The following is a 20,652-nucleotide window of genomic DNA, read 5'->3' on the forward strand; positions in this document are numbered from 1 at the left end:
TCACAAGATAGTTCTTCATTTCCTGCAGTGCCATTAGAAACATGCCCTTACGAGCCATTAGACTCATCAAATGTCACGTCTAACGCTATTTCAACAAGACCGGTGCTATTGTTGAAAACACGATATCCATGTGCATTTGATGCATAACCAAGCAAGAAACCCTCGTCCACTTTAGGAGCAAACTTTCAGCTCTTAACTTTCTTGTTAAGAATAAAACACTTACAACCAAATACTCTAAAATAATCAACTTTAGGTTTGTTACCAGTGAGAAGCTCATAAGCAGTCTTTTTGTAGATCTTGTGAAGATAGAGACGGTTGATTGCATGACAGGCTGTGTTGACCGCTTCTGCCCAAAAGTTGTCAGGTGTCTTGTACTCATCCAACATGGTTCTAGTTGTTTCAATTAAAGTTCGGTTCTTTCTTTCCACAACACCATTTTGTTGTGGAGTGTAAGGAACCGAGAACTCATGTTTGATTCCTTCTTCGCCTAAAAATTCTTCGACACCTGTGTTCTTGAATTCCGTCCCATTATCACTTCTCACTTTCTTGATTTTGAGCTCAAACTCATTTTGAGCTCTTCTCATGAATTTCTTCAATATTTATTGAGTTTCACCTTTATTAATTAAAAAGAAAACCCAGGTGAATCGAGAAAATCATCAACAATGACTAAACCATACTTACTACCACCAATGCTAATGTAAGCCACAAGTCCGAAGAGGTTCATGTGAAGAAGCTCCAATGGCCTCTTTGTTGTGACCACATTCTTTGATTGATGTGTGACTCCATGTTGCTTTCCTGCTTGACATGCGCCATAAACCCTATCTTTCTCAAAATACAACATTTGTTAGTCCAATGATGTGATTATCCTTTTGAAGTTTGGCCAAATTCCTCATACCGACATGGGCTAGCCGGCGATGCCATAGCCAACCCTTGTCGGACTTTGCCGCTAAACAAGTCTCAGGCGTCACTTTACTTATTGTGAAATCAACAAGATAAAGCTTGCCCTTCAAGCGACCCGTAAAGGCAACTGAGGAGTCCTCCCTTTTAAGGATCTTCACATCCACGTCAGAAAATAAACAATTATAACACATTCCACAAAGTTGTGAAACGGACAACAAATTGTAGCTTAAAGAATCTACCAATAAAACATTTGAAAGTTATTGTTGGTCAGAGATAGGAATTTTACCAATACCAATCACCTTACTCTTGCCACTATCTCCAAACACAATTTCTTGTGCTTCTTGAGTTAGTTGCAATGAATGAAACATGTCTTCCTCCCCGGTCATGTGATTTGTACATCCACTGTCAAGCACCCAACTTGACCCACCAGAGGAGTAGACCTGCAAAACAAGTTTAGGCTATGCTTTTAGGTACCCAAATTGAATTGGGTCCTACAGTGTTAGTTATAGCCTTGGGTACCCACACACTTCTTTTCATGACTTTTCTTTTAGTGTAGGCACCCACATATTTGACAACCAATTTCCCTAAATCCCAAGTCAACATATAATCACAAAGATAAGAGTGAGAAATGGGAGCATTAAATTGTTGTCCACTTGAGGATCCCACTTCCTTCATCTTACTCTTTGTGAAACTCAAATTTACCTTTACTTGAGGTGACTTGTCATTTGAGGAGTGAATCCTCCCCAAGGCATCATATAGGGTGGTTCCCTCTATGAACTTGGGGGATCTCCACCCCTTATGCACTGTGCTAGGGTTTTCCTTAGAAGAGTTGAACCCAAGCCCCCTTCTTCCATTGTTGGGCTTTAGGGACTTATACTTGGGTTCAACTTTCTTTAACCCATCATTGCTAGAGCATCTTTTCAATGTTCCTTTGACCTTCACCTGTGGGCTATTCTTCCTTGGATGGTTAGTTAGACAACAAGAAGCATGATATTTGGCACAATGTCTGCAAAAATTATCATTTAAGGAGCTAGACTTAGATTCAATCACTAAAGATGAGGCATTGATGTTCTTGCAATTTTCAAGTTACACTTGAAGTTCTTGATTTTGAACATTCAAGCTTAACATGCTTGATTCAAGTGCATTCTTTTCATTTGCAAGATTAGCTATAGAGGTTTTCATATTAATTACTTTTTTATCTTTATTCTTTATAGTTATCTTGACTAAAGATACTTCCTTAGTCAAGACATCTAGCATTTCATCTTTATTGTGTAGCAATTCTTGAAGCTCTAGGTTTCTTTCCTTTTCAAGGATAAGCAAGTCTTCTTGAGCATCAAGAGTTGCTTTTCTTTTATCTAGCTTCTCCATTAATTTGGTGATAACATTGTATCCATTTAAGCCAAATTCTTTAATCATTTTATTTTTCATGGCAATTTGTTCATCATCATCATCATTTGGAAAATCATTACTAAATAAGGTTACCTTATCTCCTTTTGCCATGAGGCAAGTTGCGGTGTAGGAGTCGTCTTGTAGGTTGGTGAAGAGTTGCGAGCTTGACGTAGATTGAATGGCCACGTTTGGCACCACTTCCTCTTCCTCGGAGCTAGAACTCTCTTCATCGGAGTTCCATTCTTCACCAATATGGGCTTGACCATATTTCTTCTTCTTAAAGTATCCCTTGGTATTGCCTCCCTTTTTGAACTTGTCCTTCTTGTATTCCTTCTTGGCTTCTTGTTCCTTCTTGTTAGGACAATCCGCTATAAAATGACCGGTTTGGCCACATTCATAGCATGCCCTCTTCTTTCCTTTCCTTTGGAACTTGTCATTTTTTCTTACAAATTTCTTGAATGTTTTGATGAACATAGCTGTGTCTTCATCACTTGATGTCTCGACCACTTTCTTTGCTTTGTGGTCTTTGTTCTTCTTGGGAGTGTCTTGTTCATTAGTGATCAAGGCATGAGAGTCTCTTGTCTTGATAGGGGCTTCTTCGGACTCGTGTTGTTGAATCTTTACAAATAATTGATGAGGCGTCATATCCTCATAGTCATCACGATCCCTTATCATCCTTGCTAGACTCTTATCCTTTTCTTTATATGCTCTCATGAATAATCTTGTGACCTTGGAGTCACTCCAATCTTCACTTCCAAGCACTCTTATTTTGTTTACTAACACCATCAACCGATCAAAGAGTGATTGAAGTGACTCACCCTTTGTCCAATCATATCTTGCAAGCTCACTCTCCAAAGCTTCAACTCTATGTCTCTTAGCTTTAGAATCTCATTCATGTGACATTTTAAGAATATTCCAAATGTCACGGGCATCTTCTCTTCCTTGAACTTTTCGGTATTCTTCCGGACAAAGACTTCCTTTAATTATGCTCACTGCTTGAGCATTGCGATGAACCTCTTGCATCATTTCCGGAGTCATCTCTTCTCCTTGGGCGGGCTTATACATACCTACATTAACAATCTCCCAAAGACTAGGATGCACACCGATTAAATGCGACTTCATCTTGTCGGCCCACTCGTCATAGTTCAACTCACTAAGAGTTGGTAACTTTCCAAGTGGAGCGGAAGAGAAGTTGGGAATAAAATTTCTAAAGTAATCGAATTGAACTTTACTAAATTCGTTACCTTTGCTTTTGGTAGATGATCCTTCGGTGTTGAGACTTACCTTGCTCAACACCTTCGACACCAAAAGATCCACTAGATCGTCATTGTAATCAAATTTTCCTTTACCTTTATCTTCTTCGGCCTTTCTTCTTGATTCTTCTTCTTCGGCCTTTTTCTTAGCATCTTCCTCTTTCATTTTGAGGAACATCTTCTCGGCAATCTTCATGGCGAGGTCGAGGACCTTGGGGTCCACTTCCTCACCGGAAGATGTGATGGGGATTTCCTCGAGGAGAGGATCCACATGGTCCCATTGAGTAGACATGATCATTTCCTCACGCGGTTAAGCGTAAAATGAGGTACGAAGCACCGATACCAATTGAAAGTAGCCTAGAGGGGGGGTGAATAGGCTAATCTGAAAATATTCACAACAAACTTCGAAAGATTGTTAAATACACAGTTCGACTGGTGCAGGCCGGTTCAACAGATACGTGCGCAAGTTGAACCACTCTGAACCAATCCAACTGTTTTATAAACTTTAAACTAAAATCTACTCGAAAAAGTGAAACAGATTGACGATCAATCTACTAGTACAATGGTCCATTGTTGTTCCTGGCTAGCTATTCTTGTTCCTTGCTCTCACCAGTCACCAGGGAACACAAACCAGGCTACATGCTATTGACAATCTACATGAGAGATTAGATTGTCAATATTACGCAGGCTCTTGTATTAGATTGTCAATATAATCTCTCACCAACGATTCTTGTTCCTGGCTCCATCAAAAGACTAAAAGCAAATCAAAATGACTAGACAATACAAAAAGGTGGATTCTGTGCAGGCTACACATGGCTGGCCATCCAAGCTTCTCTGCTACTGGAGTGGAGCAGTCGACGAGAGGGAGAAGCAGGTCGCCATCGCATGGGCTTCGTTGGGGTAGCAGGTTGTTGCAGTCTTGCGGTCTTGCCTTTGCCGCCGTGGCGCCGCCAGTTGGGAGTGGATAAGGAGGGGTGGGGCGCTAGGGTTATTGAACAATAACGATGAATGTGGGCACTGGGCTGGGTTGCATGTGCACAGTAAGTTGTTGGGCCAGTATGCTGCATCCCATGGCCTATTAACGAATGCAGTGTTTAGTTATTTCGGGTAAAATGGGTAAATCGGGTACCGAAAGCTATAACCCGAATTACCCAAACAAAAATCGGGTTTTCAGATCATGTATCCGAAATGTACATTGGGTTTTTCGGGTTCGGGTAGCTCAGGTCCGGATCCGAGTAATTCGAGTTCGGGTAATGGGTATCGGGTTTTTTGCCCACGCATAGCGATGCTCTCTGCAGATGCGCAAATGGTCTGCAACCAAGGGTCAGACGGTCCACGGCCTCTCTGCAGGAGCGGCTCCTCTCTGCGCCGCACCGGACGGTCCGCGGCGTAGACCCGGATGGTCTGCGAAGATACAGAGTCGTCTTCCTCCTTAGACAACCCTAGAACTCGCCCCCGAGAAGGACCCCGTCGGGGAGGATAGTTCCAAGGGGTGCTTCGGGGTTGGCAGGCCACCCAGGACGTCCCTAGACGATGTAGAGTCGAAGAGGGATGGAGATTTTGGGTTGGGGAAAAGCTAAACTAGGTCTAAATTACTCCTACTCCTAATGCGATGAAAAACCAAGCAAATAAAATAGATTGTATTGATTTGGATCGATTGTGTCGTGCGTCAATCGGTCGTACCCCTTCATATATATAGGAGGGAGGTTTGGATCCGTTCCTAGATGTATCCCAACAAATTCCCGTGTGGTTAGTTGGATAAACACGCACTGGATAAGGAATATCGCCTGAGTTAATCTGATCGCGAACCGTCCGCGGCTCGAACCGTCCATGGCTCGAACCGTCTGGACTCATTTTTGGTGCTCAACACATGCCCCTGCCTTTTGGGAAAGCTAAGCGAACCACAAGCACCTGCCTTTTGGTTAGAAAATTTTACTCCATCCTAAAGTTCTACTACATAGCTAGGCCAAAGAAGCCCTAAATGCCCTAGCAACTCTAATGATCAAATCCCAATATTTTTTAGCGTGAAGTACACTGGTACTTGTAAGACAATCTGCTGCTCCCTTTTGACTTTTTCTGCAGCAGAGAGTTGGTTTTGTGGCCAGTTCTTGCTGTCCATCTATTGCACTATAGGAGTATGGCAATAGGCCAACTATGTAGTGGCATACATCAGTCATGTAGTTGAACACTGGGCTAAGCCATGTACTATTCTACCATATAGTTGGGTACTAGACTTGTATATATACTAGACAATGCAATGGAGAAAGCAGTTCAGTTGCTGCACATTCAGACTTGTGCTAGACTGCTAGTGCTGTGTGTGCTCTGTTCTCAGTGTTCTTGTACCTCTAGCCGTGAGTTGTGAGAGTGAGCTCATTGCTCACCTCTGCAGGTAGCTGGATTGCCAATAGTACTTTCAAAATGGTTACCACCATTTGCCAGTCATAAATTGGACCAAGTCAGCAGTAATTGCCAGATTTATACAGAAATATTAGTACTGGCAATTCCAGAACCAAAAATCACTTAAATCTTCACAGCCAGATTAGCGCATGACATTTTAAAAATATATATATATCCTACATGACAGATAGCCTGATGCTAACAAACATATTATCCAGCATATACCACGATTTGGGATCTGACTTAAGAGCTTTTTAGTACAATAGTAAAAATGAATCAAGTAGAATATAATAAACACTTACCTCCTCTGAGTCGATAACTCTCCAATATCCATCTTTGGATTCAAAAAAGATTCTTCCTGAGCCAGGGTCATTTGGTGATGCTGAAGTTGTAAACTGCCAATACCTGTTTCGCCGCCGATCCTGACCTAGGGGCAAGGATCTGTAAACATAAAGCTGCTCTGCCCGGTGACCAATGTACGATTTCAACTGAGATCGCCTTTTATCAGCATAAGCATACTGCTGAACATACGAAGTATCTGGGGTTGCGAGGATTTCCTGGCATACGCCATTTCTCTCATAAGGTAGACTACCAGCATTACCCTGATTATGCTGATCAAGCATCTCACAATTGTTGATTGTCCCGACATGTTCATCATTCTCTCTATAAGCATCACACGCTGGAGTTGAAGTAATCTCTGTCACGTTGTTTTCTTGATATATATCAGGCTTCAAACCCATGTCAGAGTTATATTGTACTCTGCTAGTAAATTCTTCCTTGAAACGCCTCTTGTCAAGTTGCGCTTCTGCCCACATTTGCTTCTTTAAGGCATTTGCTAACTCCAAACGCTCCTGCAAGACTCTTGATCAGGTGTTTCCCAATGAGGAATGACAAGATAGAATAGTTTAGCAGGATCACAATATATACCTCAAGTACAGCACGAATAGAGTTCCCTTCAGTGGCAACACCAACAAGAGCAACCAGTGCGTTAAGGCGTTCTTCAACACTAAGGTCACAGTAGTCACCTTCTGCTAGTGCACGTACCCAAGGCTCGGCTTGATTGCTTTCATCAATTTGTGTATTTTCAGAATCATCAGGTACTACTTCATGATTAGCTGATGAGACTCCAAGAGGCAAATCATTAGAAGTATCTGCTGCATTGGACCTGCCTAAAGAAGGGAGAGGAGCGCCTTTTGCTGATTTAGTAAAACTACTTGATGAGTTCAATGCATTACCCACACCATCTAAATTGGCCTTTATGCCAATAACTGTAGTTGTACTCGGTACTTCATCTTGTGACTTGACAGCAAGAAGAGGATCCTTGTCGTCTTCCACCTCAGTATTCACATCATCACCATCAGGGTCATCATCACCATCATCGCAGTCAGAATCATCATCCCTCTCAGCTTCATCTACCTCCTTTTCAGCTTCAGAGTCAGAAAGCACATTCTGAAAAGCCCTAATTCTTTCACGCGCTGCTGACAACACAGCCTCAGAATCAGCCGGATCTTTTCTATAAGGCGACTTCACACAATATGTTGAAGGAGCAGTTCTCTCAAAAAGCTTTGTATCCCTAGACAAGGCAGCAGCTATGGATGCCTCAGGTGTCTTGCTTGTTGTGAGGTCTCTCAATCCAGATTTCTGAACAGGAAAATAATCAGCTTACAAAATTGAAGATAACCACTTTAAGGAGAAGGGTAAAGGGATTAAAGATACATATATGTGTATGTACCTGAATTTTTTCTGCTACTTCCAATATTGTGAGACCATTGCTCCCTTCAAGCGAAAGCACGTGGAAAGCGGCAAATTTTACAGTTCCAGGAGTGAGACGGTGGCGGGATCTACGGCGATTGGTGTAACCTCTTTCTTTCATCTTAGCAGCAGCATTCACTGCTGCTGTACCATTTCGAATCGTCAATATAACATTCTCACCATCATGACCCTGCAACAAATTTTGCCTTAACCTTGTGAAAATACATTTAGAACTTTTTTCTTATCATGCAGAAAACTGAGAATTTGGTGTGAGCTCACAACGGGGATGCCGCTTCCGAGAACTAATATTATCTACACATGGCTCAGATATATGTAAATTGTTCATGAGAATTGTCATGATTTCAGTACATTCAACAATACCTTTTCAGTTTTGACCATCCGGGTCACTAGAACCGAGGTCCCAAATCACAAAATTCAAGCATTTTACAGTTAATACTAGAAACAAGCATTTCTTGATAGCAATTACCAGACGCATGGTTATTCAATTACCATAAACTGATGCATCATGATGTAGGTTAAGTACACAAAATTTGAAAGGACTGCAAAAAAAAACGGCCTTAGTATTACTGGTAAGTTGCTGCCTTGCTGGCATCATCCAAGAGGTTATTTTGAATTTCACAAGTATCGGTTGACCATATGTTTACAAGTACCGTATCAGTAAAGGAGAAAATTATAACAAAATTCAAATATCTTACTGATTCAAGTGAGAAATACATAATATTAGGAGTACATAATACTACAGATATACTTTGAGCGAAATCATCTTAGACGCAGGTGTGTTGTATAGAAGCACAAACCTCATTATCATTACGATAGTAAGAATCTTCTACGGTCCTTTTCTTTAATTGAGGTCCAAAACCAGCAGATAAAGCAAACTGTCTTAATATCTCAGGCCATGTAAGAAGATTAAGATGGCGTTGCCAGCTACGTATATTGAATCCCCAGGCATATGCCTACCAGAAAGACACATGAATGTTTAAAAATATATTAAAGAAAAAACATGAAACAGACAAAAGAAAAGGAATAGAATATTTGATATTAACATCAAATATGCATGCACAAATCGATACCCACCCCTTCAACAATTTGTGGATGGCCACCTCCTGGATTCACCCCCAGTGCAATTGATGGAGTTCTAGCAACATCCTCAATATCCTTTATAATGGATCTCAGCAGAGCAATATGCAGTTCCCCCAACAACCTTGAATCCTATAAAAGGAAATGTGATAGTGATAGCATTTTAGTCCATAGTTTTTAAGGCGTCCCTAAGGCGACGCTTAAGCGTCGCCTAAGCGGTAAGGCGAGGGTGGCTCGCCTTAGCCCGACTTAGCTCGCCTAGGCGGTAAGGTGACAGTGGCTCACCTCATCTCGCCTTACCGCCTTAAAAACTATGATTTAGTCTAAAGACAAATATAAGAAAGAAGATTGTAAATTATCAGTATATTGCTTCAGAAGATGCTAACTTCCAAGCCTAGTGACTGATCAATCATTTGTTGCCCAAAGCCACAAATAACATTTGATCAATCATCCATGTGTTTTTTATGCCTGATCTTACCACTGTTTGGAAGTGTGAAGAACATAACCATACAAATCTATTTATTCAATTTTCCTCCCTTTACCATCACTTTACCAGCAAAAAAAACATGCAGAAGTCCAGAGAAAAAAGGAACTTACATAATCATGAAGAGACTGAACAAACTCATCAAGTGTAACTGGACAAAGACCCAGAACATCAGTGAAAGTAATTAAGAATTTCCACACCTGCAATCCAGTTAGCAAAATGTCTCCTGAGATGAAATTATATGAATACCATAGATACTAAAGTACACAGACAAACATAAACTTGATGTCATTGTATTAAAACATTTACACGTGTACTAGAGATAGAGAGAAGCATAAGGGAAGATAAACAAAGAACAGCAAAGCATCTTTAGATGTGTTTGCCAAGAATGGATAGGAAAGCAATATAGACTTTGCATACAATTTTCTTAGATTTGGGTGCACTCTTTTTCTTAATTTCTAATTTTCTATCAACGTTGTAAGACCTGGCTGTGTGGTGGCAGAGGTCAGATTTTTCCATTTTCTAAAAGAGATTAACAACAATAAAGTCTTTTAGTCCCAAGCAAGTTGGGGTAGCCTAGAGTTGAAACCCAACAAAAGCTACAAATCAAGGTTCAGGCACGTGGATAGTTGTTCTCCATTCACTCCTATTTAAGGCTAAATCTTTGGGTATATTTCAGCATTTCAAGTCTCCTTTTATTTTCTCTTACCAAGTCAACTTCGGCCTTTCCCTGCCTCTTTCCTATCATGTTGCACGGGGGACCAGCTTTCGTGACCTTTCTCGGTCGGTGCTCCAATTGAGCTTCTTCTTAATTTAATACAGTGGGGGCGTTCTTTCCCCTACCGGCCGAGTTTACTAGTGTGCCTTAAGATCCCACTACGCATGGGAGGCATCAAGTGATCTCCCCCTAAAAAGAACCATGCCTTACTAGCCTTTGAGCAAGGGAGACGACAGATGTTTCTTAAGAACTGATGTCCCAATGAATATTGTCGATACCCTGAATATGGGGTACCCACTCCTGCTGGGTCAAGGCGAGACCCCTGTGGCTGCCCATAGCCACGGGATTACCAGGTGGCTTGCCCGACTTAAGGCTAAGTCCCGCCATATGAAGCCACGGGCCAGCTGGGCTCGTTTCCTAGGCTGGACCGCCATCACCACGAGTCCCATAAAGGGAGTAATCGGCAACTTCAACCGTAGGTCCAGGTTCCAGCGGGCGGAACCCGGACCTCCACATGGGCCCATCGGATCCCCGGAGAGAGGGTCCAGAGGGGCCCACGGCCCTAGAGAAAGTGCACTCTCTAGCTGCGAGATCAGTTCCAGACCTCCATAGTGATTCCGAACCCCGCGTGTGCCATCCGGACCTCAAGCCAGGCGTCACGTGTCCGGACTAATAAGGTTGGGTCCCGGACCCCCTCAAGCATGTTCTGGGACCCTAGCCCAGGGGTACCACGTCACCACGCGTTCTCGGGCCTGCTCCTTGCCCAGGCAGAGGTCCGGTGCCGACACGTGGTCATGCACGCCTGACGTAAGCCGTCGGGTGGTGCCGAAACTAAGCCTCTGACGTGGGGCCCGCCAACGTTAGGTGAGGGCGGGATGCCCACGTCAGTGGCAAGTGGCATACCCCCCCCCCCCCCCCGCACTAAATGCATGCAACGCGCCCAGTCTGCAATGTATGGGATACACTGTTACCCGCACGTTTCCAAGGCAACAACATTGACTCAATGTGCCGCTTGGGCGCCCTTCATTATGACCTTTACTGTTCCTCGTGTGTTACCGAGGCATGAAGAGACCGGCGAAGGAGACAGGATGACATCGTCCATACACCCCTACGCACGACAGCATATCAGACTACGCCGCAACCTACACTGAGGCCTGTGTCTGTGTTCCAATTAGACGGTGCAAGAAGACAGGACGTCAAGAGCCAGCACAACAACCAAGAGGAGATACGCGCCCAGAAGATCTAGCACCGCCAGCTCTACCCGACGCCTCACGCTTCATATTATAGTAACTCATGGGCCCACCTGTCGGGGTCCAGCTCCCTTGGACTATGAAAGGGAGAGCACTTGCGACGCGGGGGGAGGTCGACTCACATTCAGACCCACGACACTCAAGCTTTCAAGCAATACAACTCACAGTGGATCTACGATATTACGCTCCAGCGGTGCGAACCACTCTAAATCCTTGTGTTCTTGTGTTCATCCATTCGGTCAGGCAAACCTCTAGGGCCCCTCATCTTAGGATCGGGGCGGGTGCATTCCGCCACCCGGCCGGAGGATTTCCCCTCCGACAAATATAATGTAACCATTAATGAATCAAGGCAACCCTAAAACCTTTGCTAACAATACTAACCAAGATATGTTTAGGATCTCAACATCTCTTGTCCAAATTATAAAAAGAGTATGAACGTAAGATGAATACAACATTACCATCAAAAGGTTTCCAACGTTATCCTCGGATCCAGTCCAAGGCTTTATAGAAAATGGCAACTTCATTCTCACCGTTGTAGGAGGAAATTGACTTAGCATGCCTGGAAAAAGAGAATAAATATCCAAAACATGTAAATTGAAATATGCAGTTAGGCTTCCAATGTAAGTAAAACGTAAAACCCAAACAAACTATCATATTGTCACATGTATGTTCATTTGGTAATAATGCCTTAAATAACAATACATGTTAAATGAGTGGGCCCATTTTTCTATTGCAAAACATCAGCATGCAAAATCTCTCGAAGCTTGGAGGGACGTCCTCTGTGGACCAGTAGGATAGAATTAATGAGGTTTGAGGAGGCCGATGGACAAGCACATCAAGGTTCGAATTAGATTATCACCTTAGGGGTGTGGACACTTTGGAACCATCAAAATAGTTGTGTTTTTACGAGCACTGCCTAATATGTGTGGAGCTTTGTTGCTAGCCAATGAGAAAGTGAGGTTTTATAGTTTAGCCAGGCCAGAGGTATATCCTACCTAGCTACCCTACCACCTGAGTGAGTCTTTGTTCCTAGGTCGATGTCGGTTTTGTTCTGCAACCAAGGCGAGCATTTTGTCTTAGAAACATTGTTGTGAGTAAGTGTGTTTGTAAGGGTGTCTTGACCTTTTTCTTCTTAAGATTACAATATGCAGCACTCCTGCATGTTCACAAAAGAAAACTATTGCTAAATAAACGACTATGTGGTGAAAAGCTTTGAGGAATTTTAGTATTTTACCAACAAGAAAGATTCAAGTGAGTTGTAGGAAATCAAAATTTAATTTGTGAACAGTGAGAGTAATGTGAAGCGAAATATTAGGTGAAAAGTGCATTTTTGTATTATACTTTGAATTCTCTGGATTAAGAAGTACTGGAGTAATTTTCCAAAACTCCAAAATTCTGCTGAGTTTTTTAAAAATTTAGAAAAAAAAATGAAGGGCAGGCCTTGTGCAGTGGTGACTAATTTCAAGTCGTCCGACGCGATTAGTCGGGCTGGTCGGTATTTAGTGCACGATTTGGTGGACGACTCGACTAGACAACCTGGTCGTCCTGGTCGTCCGACTAATCGTCGACTAGGGCAACTAGTCGTCCGACTTGTGTGACCTGGTCGTCCTGGCTAGGGTTCAGTTATTGGGCCTTTTTTAGCCCATCAGGTTCAGGTAAGTCACAAATCACAATGAAGCAATATGTTACTTTGTTTATCCTAGTTGTTTGTTCTAATTTATATAATGTATACAGGTATATTTATATATATACCAATATAAGTATAGCTACTAGTCTAGGACGACCAGGGACCGACTAGGACCGACTAGGGGTCGACTAGTCGCCCTAGTCGTCGCCTAATCGCGACTAGTCGCCAGGTCGGTCCCAGGGTTCGACCAGGCGACTAGGCGACTTGAAATCATTGGTGGTGAGAGCTGCCTCACGGAGTCACTAGGACACGGCTTCGAAGCAGCCTCTCCACATTTGAGGGGGAAAGGCTTGCCTCGGTTTATCTTTTCCCCAGACCCCACTCATGGCGGAGCCTCCTGCACATGTCTGCTCTTAGAAAAAAATAGATTTCCTATCACTGTTTTGAAACAGACCAAGGCATAACTTGAGATCCAAACAATCCCTAAAATCTTCATGTTAAGAAGTCCTCTATTATGAATGCACATGTGGTGACCCTAAAGCAGTAGGCATGAAGCATTCTTCTATGCTCAGATTCTTACCTAGAAATTCCATAGGCTTGTAACATAAAAGACTATAGATACAATGAAAAAGGTTAGCCTGTGTCTATGCCTTTAGTTATACTTTGTTAGTGGATGCACAGGAAACTGGAATTTCGCCCAAGAAAGTCATTTGAAGTGACACATTATTTCTGAAAGAGTATATCATTAAGGAGTTTGGAACTAAACTACACCATGTAACATACCTCGAAAGGAATCAAGCTGCTGCAATGTGTCGCTGTCAAGATACAGCATTGAGGGCAACCCTTTGTTTTGAGCAGCTAATTCCATTGATTCCAAACGCTCATCTTCCACCAGTTCCATATACTCCCGTGCAATCCTACGTGCAGTAGCCCTTTCATTGGCAGCCTTTTGCCTTGCTGCTTCTTTTTCTTTTCGGAGTTCCTCCTTTTGCCTTTGTTTCTCTGCCTGCACAGGTGTAGACAGAAGAAATAAGCTATTTAATATTATTTACTACACTACATTTACAGTTAACATTCTAGAAACCTAGAAACTAACTCGTCTAGATTGCTTCTGCAAAAACTTCTCCATACGCTCATGTTCGCGCCTTTGCTCTCTTTGGAACCTCTCTTCTTCTCGCTGCCTCTCACGCAGTAATCTCTCCTCCTCTTTTCTTCTCTCACGATCAAGTCTCTCCATTTCCTTGCGCCTTTGCTCCTCTCTCTGCACAGACATCACATTGCAAACGAATTTAAAGAGGAAGGCATCTACAATTATATAGAATCAGTAATACCTTTTTATTCAACATATCTTGTTTCTCAAGCTCCTTCCTAATTCGTCTTTCGTGAGCTTCAACTTCCTTTGCAATCTTTGCTTCTTCACTATGCTGAAGAAAATCCCAGACAAATTTAAAATGTATACGACTATAAAGCTGAAGGGCAACATGAGTATATGAACTCAGAAATCATACTTTTCGTTTTCTTTCCACGCGAGAAGTATCTTCATCATGATAAGCTATTATTTCAGATGATACAGGTGGGTTTTCAAATGCAGCAACCTGAGAAATATCAAACTGTCCTTCAACAGGAACAGAACTAAGGTTGCTATTAGACTGAGTCATCTCATAATCTGTTGGTGCTGCTGGAAACACTTGGGGCCTGCTGGACGGAGGCAACAGGCTAGAACCAGATGTGTGACCTTGAAAAGCATAACTAGGCGCAGCCTCCTCAGATCCATGGAGAAGTTGTGATCCTGATGTGATAGAAGGTATCCTAGCATTTGAAACTTCCACTGGAGTGTCATAGTAGTGAGATCGGGTTGCCCTCTCATATGTATCACTTGGTTGCTCAGGAAGGAACTGATACTCATGAACAGCCCGTGATCCAACATGAGGTTGAACTATGGCTGAATTACCAACTGGTGATTTTCTCTTCCCAGTAAACGAATTTGGAACAAATGGGGATTCCATATTAGGTAAAAATGCTGAAGCCTGGGGGAGGGGGACAGGAGATAAAAAAAGGTGATACTTAGAAAATAAAGAGGACCATAGAAGCCTTAATATGGTAGCTATGGCACAGGGAGTAGTCTCACCCAGAAATCTAATACAGGTTAATGCAAATATCATTAGGGGAACAAAGTAGCTCTTCTTAACTAAACCATAGGAAACATAACCATCCATGTGTAGCTTGATGTGCAGAACTAATGCAGAGAAAAGGGGGCCACCAAGTACTACATAATAGTCATGTCATGCCAATATCTGTTGCAACCAAGTTACCAAATTCTTAGTAGCCTCGCCACATTACCTACAGCACACCTGCACTATGTACTACTCAATGGCCAAGTCTTAAGTCTTGACCACTTTGGGGTGCTCATAGAACTGGTAAAACATGATTTATGGTTTTAATCTTCATAGGCATTCTTATCATTTAAAAGATAGAAATACATGTCCTATTCCGAACTGACTTAGAGGCATGATGCACATGCACTCATTTGAGTAGGGCATCGAAGTTTAGCGCTAATAAATCAGCATAGCAACTGCAGTGCTAATAATTGCATCTTATATCCATAGGAGAAAATTAAATAAAACTCACACCACCATCATTTTAGCACTGAAGCAATTTCACTTGAAAAAGCAAGAACATTCAAATCAGAAAACCCAGTTTATGCAATGGCATGAATCCACAACAGATATATATATATATAAGAGATACAAACTTACATTTAAAAGTTTCCTACGGATATACCTTTAAGAGTTTTTGATCATGCCAAGAAAATATCTCCGCATCATAAGATCGCACAGGCTGCTTTTGTTGCTCTGGAACTGCCAAAGAATACACAGGAAAAGATTCTCGATGGTTAGAACTTGTATTGGTAAGTGCATAGATGCTATTAATAGAATCCTCATAAGAACTTTTATTCACTAAATAAAGAAACTTATACAAGACTTAGATGCATGCCATTTAGTAAATGCCCAACTAATCTTTTGTTTGTAAAATGTTAAGGGGTGTGTTCCAGTGCCAAGCCTTCTCTGTCATCCAAATCAAAGTTTAGGCAATACTCCCTCCGTTCCAAATTATAAGGCATTCCAACTTTCTTGGAAAGTCAACGCATCTCAAGTTTGACAAAAATTATAGAGAGGGTTACAACGATTTATGACATCAAATAGGTATACTATGAAAAAATGTAATTAATGAAAAATCTAATGATACTTATTTAGTATCATAAATATTATTATTTTATTATATAAATTTGGTCAAACTTTGAGATGTTTTGATGACTTATAATTTGGGATGGAGGGAGTAGATGAGATCTAGTATGATTGGATGATAGATACATAGGACCATACAAAAGTAACAAAATGCTGATCCGCACTATTTTCCATGTCCCCCTAAGCATAATCAAGTTAAATCCTGCATATTGGATCTAGAGATATATGGCAATGTCTAATCTACCCATAACCTATCCTAGAGCATTGAACTTCCATGCCAAGTTGGGTGACTTGGTAAGTAGTCGTCAACTAGCCTTAGCTGATTCAGCGTCTTGCTGGCAAGCCTGATGGCAGGGCATATGGAAAAAGAAATGGGATCTAGAGCACAGGGAAGAGAAAGTAAAAGGGCCTAACGCAGCCTCACCGTTGCCATAATATCATCCCTTTCACCTCCCAGTAAGTACCCTCCCTCGCCCTCAGTAAGAACAAACATGGATGCTGAGTTGCTGACAAACTATGGGGGTAGATCTAGTTGGGGCGAGGCTCGCCTTGCTGCCTCCCTGATCTTGTCTTCTGATGTCAACGAAAATATTATAGCACAGGCGGCGGCGCAGCAAACTATTTCTAGGGAGGTTGATGCAAAGCTACACCGATCTCCCCTGCCCAAATACTAAATGGGCCTCGCCTAAAAGCCCAGGTAGACCAGTTAGACATAAGGGCCCACCAATCATCACATCTTCAGTTGCCAGTATGAAGTAGATGTTAGTGGCAGCTGACTGTACACCAACCAGATTACAATGTCACAACTGGATGCGCAAGACGACATTTTGGGCGTGATTCTTCCTCTTGGGAGTTGGGGAGGCACTAGTGCAGCTGTCTCCAATCTAACCCCTCCCTCGTTCTGATATATATGACGCAAATGTATGAAGCTGCTGCACTGCTCCACTCTGCCCTAAAACTAATTGGGCTTCACCAGTCTCAATAGCAGCGGAATATAATTCCAGGCAGTCAGCACACATACTGTCGCTTGATGGGTCTCTTTGAGAGAGCTCCAGTTCCAAGAATTTATGAAGCCGGGTATCTCTAGCTCTACGAATTCCACGAGTTTGCAGAGCTGGAGCTGAAGTAGATTGAGAGGTTTTGAGCAAAACATTGAGGCATTTTGCTCCTACTTTAGACTAAAAACCGAGACAAACCATTTGATTCTAACCCGCAAACTCCAAATTAGGCGAAAAACCAGGAGCTTAAGCAATCCCAAATAGGCCCCAAATTTCATTCTATGACACAACTAACAAAATGCGGATAGGGAAATATAGTACAGAAGATTAACACAGCAAAAAAAAGCAAGTAATAATAGAGAAACAAGGAAACTGATGACTAAGCACTATAAGAAAGTGTACCAGGAAAGGAAACTGCTATCTAGTATCTATACAAACCATTCATACATCTCCTTTTCAACCAAAAGATCAAAGGGTTCAACCCAGGTGGGTGGTTTTTTACTTCTAAACCAAAGGGACTAAAACACCTGCTCCCTCGAATACCAAGTTCAAGTCCATCTAACATCCTTCCAAATACGCCTTGTTTGGGACTGCTCCGCTCCACGTTTTTAAGCCAAACAGGTGCAGCTCCAAGACACCTATAAGGGTGCTCGCTCTAGAAACTCTAGTCTTTTGTCAAACAGCTACAGCTCCATGTTGGGGTTTGTGGAGCAGTCCCAAACAAGCTCAATTTATCCATGACAACTCCAATGCAACCTTTGGCTTCATTCTACTATGTCTGCCCATGCTTAAATGCACCTAAACAATGCAGCAAACTTGTCAGCTACCTTAAATTTTAGCAATAGGGTCATGGTACGTCTTACCTTAATTCATGTCCCTAAGTCTACATGGACTTACATTTGGTATAGTTGTGACATATGTGGAGCATTTCCGCAAAATAAATGTTGAAATTGAGATTTTTAGGCGCTTCAGATGTGCATGAGCAAGGAAATGCCAAGCTAATGTACAACAAAGACGATTACTGAACAGGTCAGGTAATATTACAAGAACTTTAATATTCTATGTAAGTACAAGGCAACTCATGTATACAAGGGCTAAATGGGCCGTGCGCGTGGGCGTTAATAGGGATAGAATAGTTGCATATTTAGTAGAGATTATTATGGATCTCAGTTTTATTAGAAGGAATTAAAACATGGCTATGCTCAATGAGACCTTATGATATGCAAATTTTGCTTGACAGTCCCTCATATACAGAAATAATATTCAGCTGAATGCTCGTCTACAGGAAGAATACTAGTTTTATTCTTAATCCAAGGATGGCCTATTACGGATAATAGACCTGTGAGATTTTCACACTTACTCCTCATCTAAAATTTTCATCGATCAGTCATTCATATCCCTTGCCACATTATCTACTCTAGCATACTGATAGCATATACTAGTACCATATACGTGTATCATTAAATTCACCTCTCCAATCATACTGGATCAATCTACTTACTCGGATATAAAAGGCCTGACTAAAATCAATTACAAGGTTCTTTTACCATAAGCAAAGGCAACACGGAAGATTAGTGACTTTAGAAGTCATATACTTTAAAAAGGCGTTTGCAAAATCAACAATCATTCAGCCCAGGAATACTAGAAGCTTGAACATTTCCACAGACAGGCCACCATGAGCATTCACTAGCATAAACCTTTTCGTAAAACACAATGACTTCAGATTTCAATATGCATACCAATCGGTGCACCAAAGGCGCCAGGAGGAAGGGGATCAAAATTAACGCCAAGCGCTGGACCATCCTCCCTCAATGGTTCCCCGAGCTGTGACTCCACAGAATTAATCACACGGAGCTCATATTGCGTGAGCTGCATCGACGGGATAGGCGGCGCTATCATAATTGGTGGTGGCTCGTAATACCTCCTCCCAATATCCGGCATGGAAATCCTGGGGACTGCTGAGGACCGCCCACGCCCAGCACCCCTTCGCGAGTGAAGTGGGTGCAGCGGCTCATCATACGGCCCAGGAGCACCCACCACAAGGTCACTGCTTGCCAGAGGCATCACAGGTGCTGGTAACACTGGCGGTGGAGGCATCACTGGTACTAGCGCGGACTCTTCCTCCCGCCGTTGCCGCTTGGACGGTGGCTTGCGGTCCTTGAGGCGGCGGTGGCAGAACCACATTTGCAGCTGCCTGTCCGACAGCCCTATCTTCGCCGACAGCTCCAGCCGCATAGCTTCCGACGGGTACTGCTCCACTGCAGCAAACCAAAAACCCCCGGAAATGCTCAATCGATAAAGCACCCAAAAATCCAGGGTGGGGAAGAACACAAAACACTTCATCGAAATCCACGAACCCGCATAGGTCTTCTCCAGAACCTCGAGCTGGTAGGGGGTCTTCATCATCCGCTTCACCGGCTTCTCCCCCGACCCTGAGGTCCCCGTGGCCGCCCCAGGCGCAGAAGCCGGGACCGGGGACGGGACCGCCACTGTTGACGCCGGTGGCAGGGTCGCGGCCTCGGCAGTGCTCTCCAGCGCCGCCTTCCCGGCGCCGTCCTCGTCCCCGCCGGCGTCCATGGCGGCGATCGACGGCCTTGAAACCTAGATCCGAGCACCTTCTGCAAAGCAAGGCGCAGAAACTTTTCTCACCCCACCTCGTAGCGTCTGCCCGCACCAAATGCCTCGCAGTCGCTATTATACCCCGCGTCGCGGAGCGAGGGGGTGGAAAAAGGAGAATCGATGTGCGGCTGGATCCCCGTGGCGAAGAATACCCAGCACCGATGGCTTGAACTGGGAGGAGGAAAAGGAATAATGACACCACCAAAAACAATTACTTGAACACCACGAACACCGCCGCAGCGGATGGGGTGGTGGGTGAGGCGACGAAGAAGGGAAAGGATAGGGGTGTGGCGGAGATTGGCGAAGCCGCAAGCCAGGAACAGCAGCAACGGGCGTGTGGCGACTGCTCGAACTGGGATTATTACCCACGCGCTGCGGAGATGGGGATTGGGTTCGGATCGCTGCTGCCATTGTGTGCAGCCAATAAAAACCAAACCCCCTTTTTTCCTCTCCGCCCCCGTTCGTTCCCTTTTCGCCTGGGGGGTGCTGGCTGAGAGGCTCAGGCTTCGTATTTCTTTTGTTTTGTTTTGTTTTTTCTCCGTGGGAGAGTGGAGTCTGGAGTGTGTTTTGTGTTGCGCGGCAGCTGCTGTTGTGGTCGAGCAGTCGAGCTGCTGCTGCTGCGCGACGAGGAAAGGAAATTAAAAAGGAATATCTGGATCGATGGAGAGAGTTGGATGGGACGGAATAATTAGCAGCGTGGGTAGCTGCCCTGGTGCTCGGATTTCTTGGGGTTTGATCTTTGCGGAGCGGTGGTGGGCTTTTTGTGCTTTTGACTGGCTAGCTGGGTTCTGGTGGGAAATTTGCGACCTGGATTTGGTGCTTTGGGGGTGGATGGATTTGGACGTTTGGTCCGCGTGTGTGTTCATAGGATTGTTCCTCCTGCACGAGGGGATGGGTCAAGCGCGCTTGAACTTGGCCGGAT

General features: G+C 43.4%; 1 protein-coding gene across 4 annotated transcripts in view; it reads right to left on the reverse strand.

The window, feature by feature from the left end:
* LOC103651374 (homeobox-DDT domain protein RLT2) overlaps positions 1-20,303 on the reverse strand; it is a 41,295-nt gene extending 20,992 nt beyond the window's left edge. The window contains exons 1-14 of one of the 4 annotated variants that reach the window (XM_008676999.4): positions 19,469-20,303; positions 18,851-19,369; positions 15,650-15,726; positions 14,377-14,895; positions 14,200-14,292; positions 13,965-14,129; positions 13,652-13,874; positions 11,700-11,800; positions 9,387-9,473; positions 8,787-8,921; positions 8,510-8,665; positions 7,672-7,881; positions 6,867-7,580; positions 6,242-6,790 (exon numbers count right to left, since the gene is read on the reverse strand). In XM_008676999.4, the coding sequence (XP_008675221.1) occupies positions 6,242-6,790; positions 6,867-7,580; positions 7,672-7,881; positions 8,510-8,665; positions 8,787-8,921; positions 9,387-9,473; positions 11,700-11,800; positions 13,652-13,874; positions 13,965-14,129; positions 14,200-14,292; positions 14,377-14,895; positions 15,650-15,726; positions 18,851-19,369; positions 19,469-19,688 (3,768 nt within the window). In that variant the 5' untranslated portion in view covers positions 19,689-20,303. Of the gene's footprint in view, positions 1-6,241; positions 6,791-6,866; positions 7,581-7,671; positions 7,882-8,509; positions 8,666-8,786; positions 8,922-9,386; positions 9,474-11,699; positions 11,801-13,651; positions 13,875-13,964; positions 14,130-14,199; positions 14,293-14,376; positions 14,896-15,624; positions 15,727-16,537; positions 16,739-18,850; positions 19,370-19,468 lie in introns of those variants that run through there. The other 3 variants (XM_020550517.1, XM_020550518.3, XM_008677000.3) reach the window with 3 other exon arrangements.
* Between the last annotated feature and the right edge of the window lie 349 nt (positions 20,304-20,652).

Source organism: Zea mays, chromosome 3 (assembly GCF_902167145.1).
Source record: "Zea mays cultivar B73 chromosome 3, Zm-B73-REFERENCE-NAM-5.0, whole genome shotgun sequence".
Lineage (NCBI taxonomy): Eukaryota > Viridiplantae > Streptophyta > Magnoliopsida > Poales > Poaceae > Zea > Zea mays.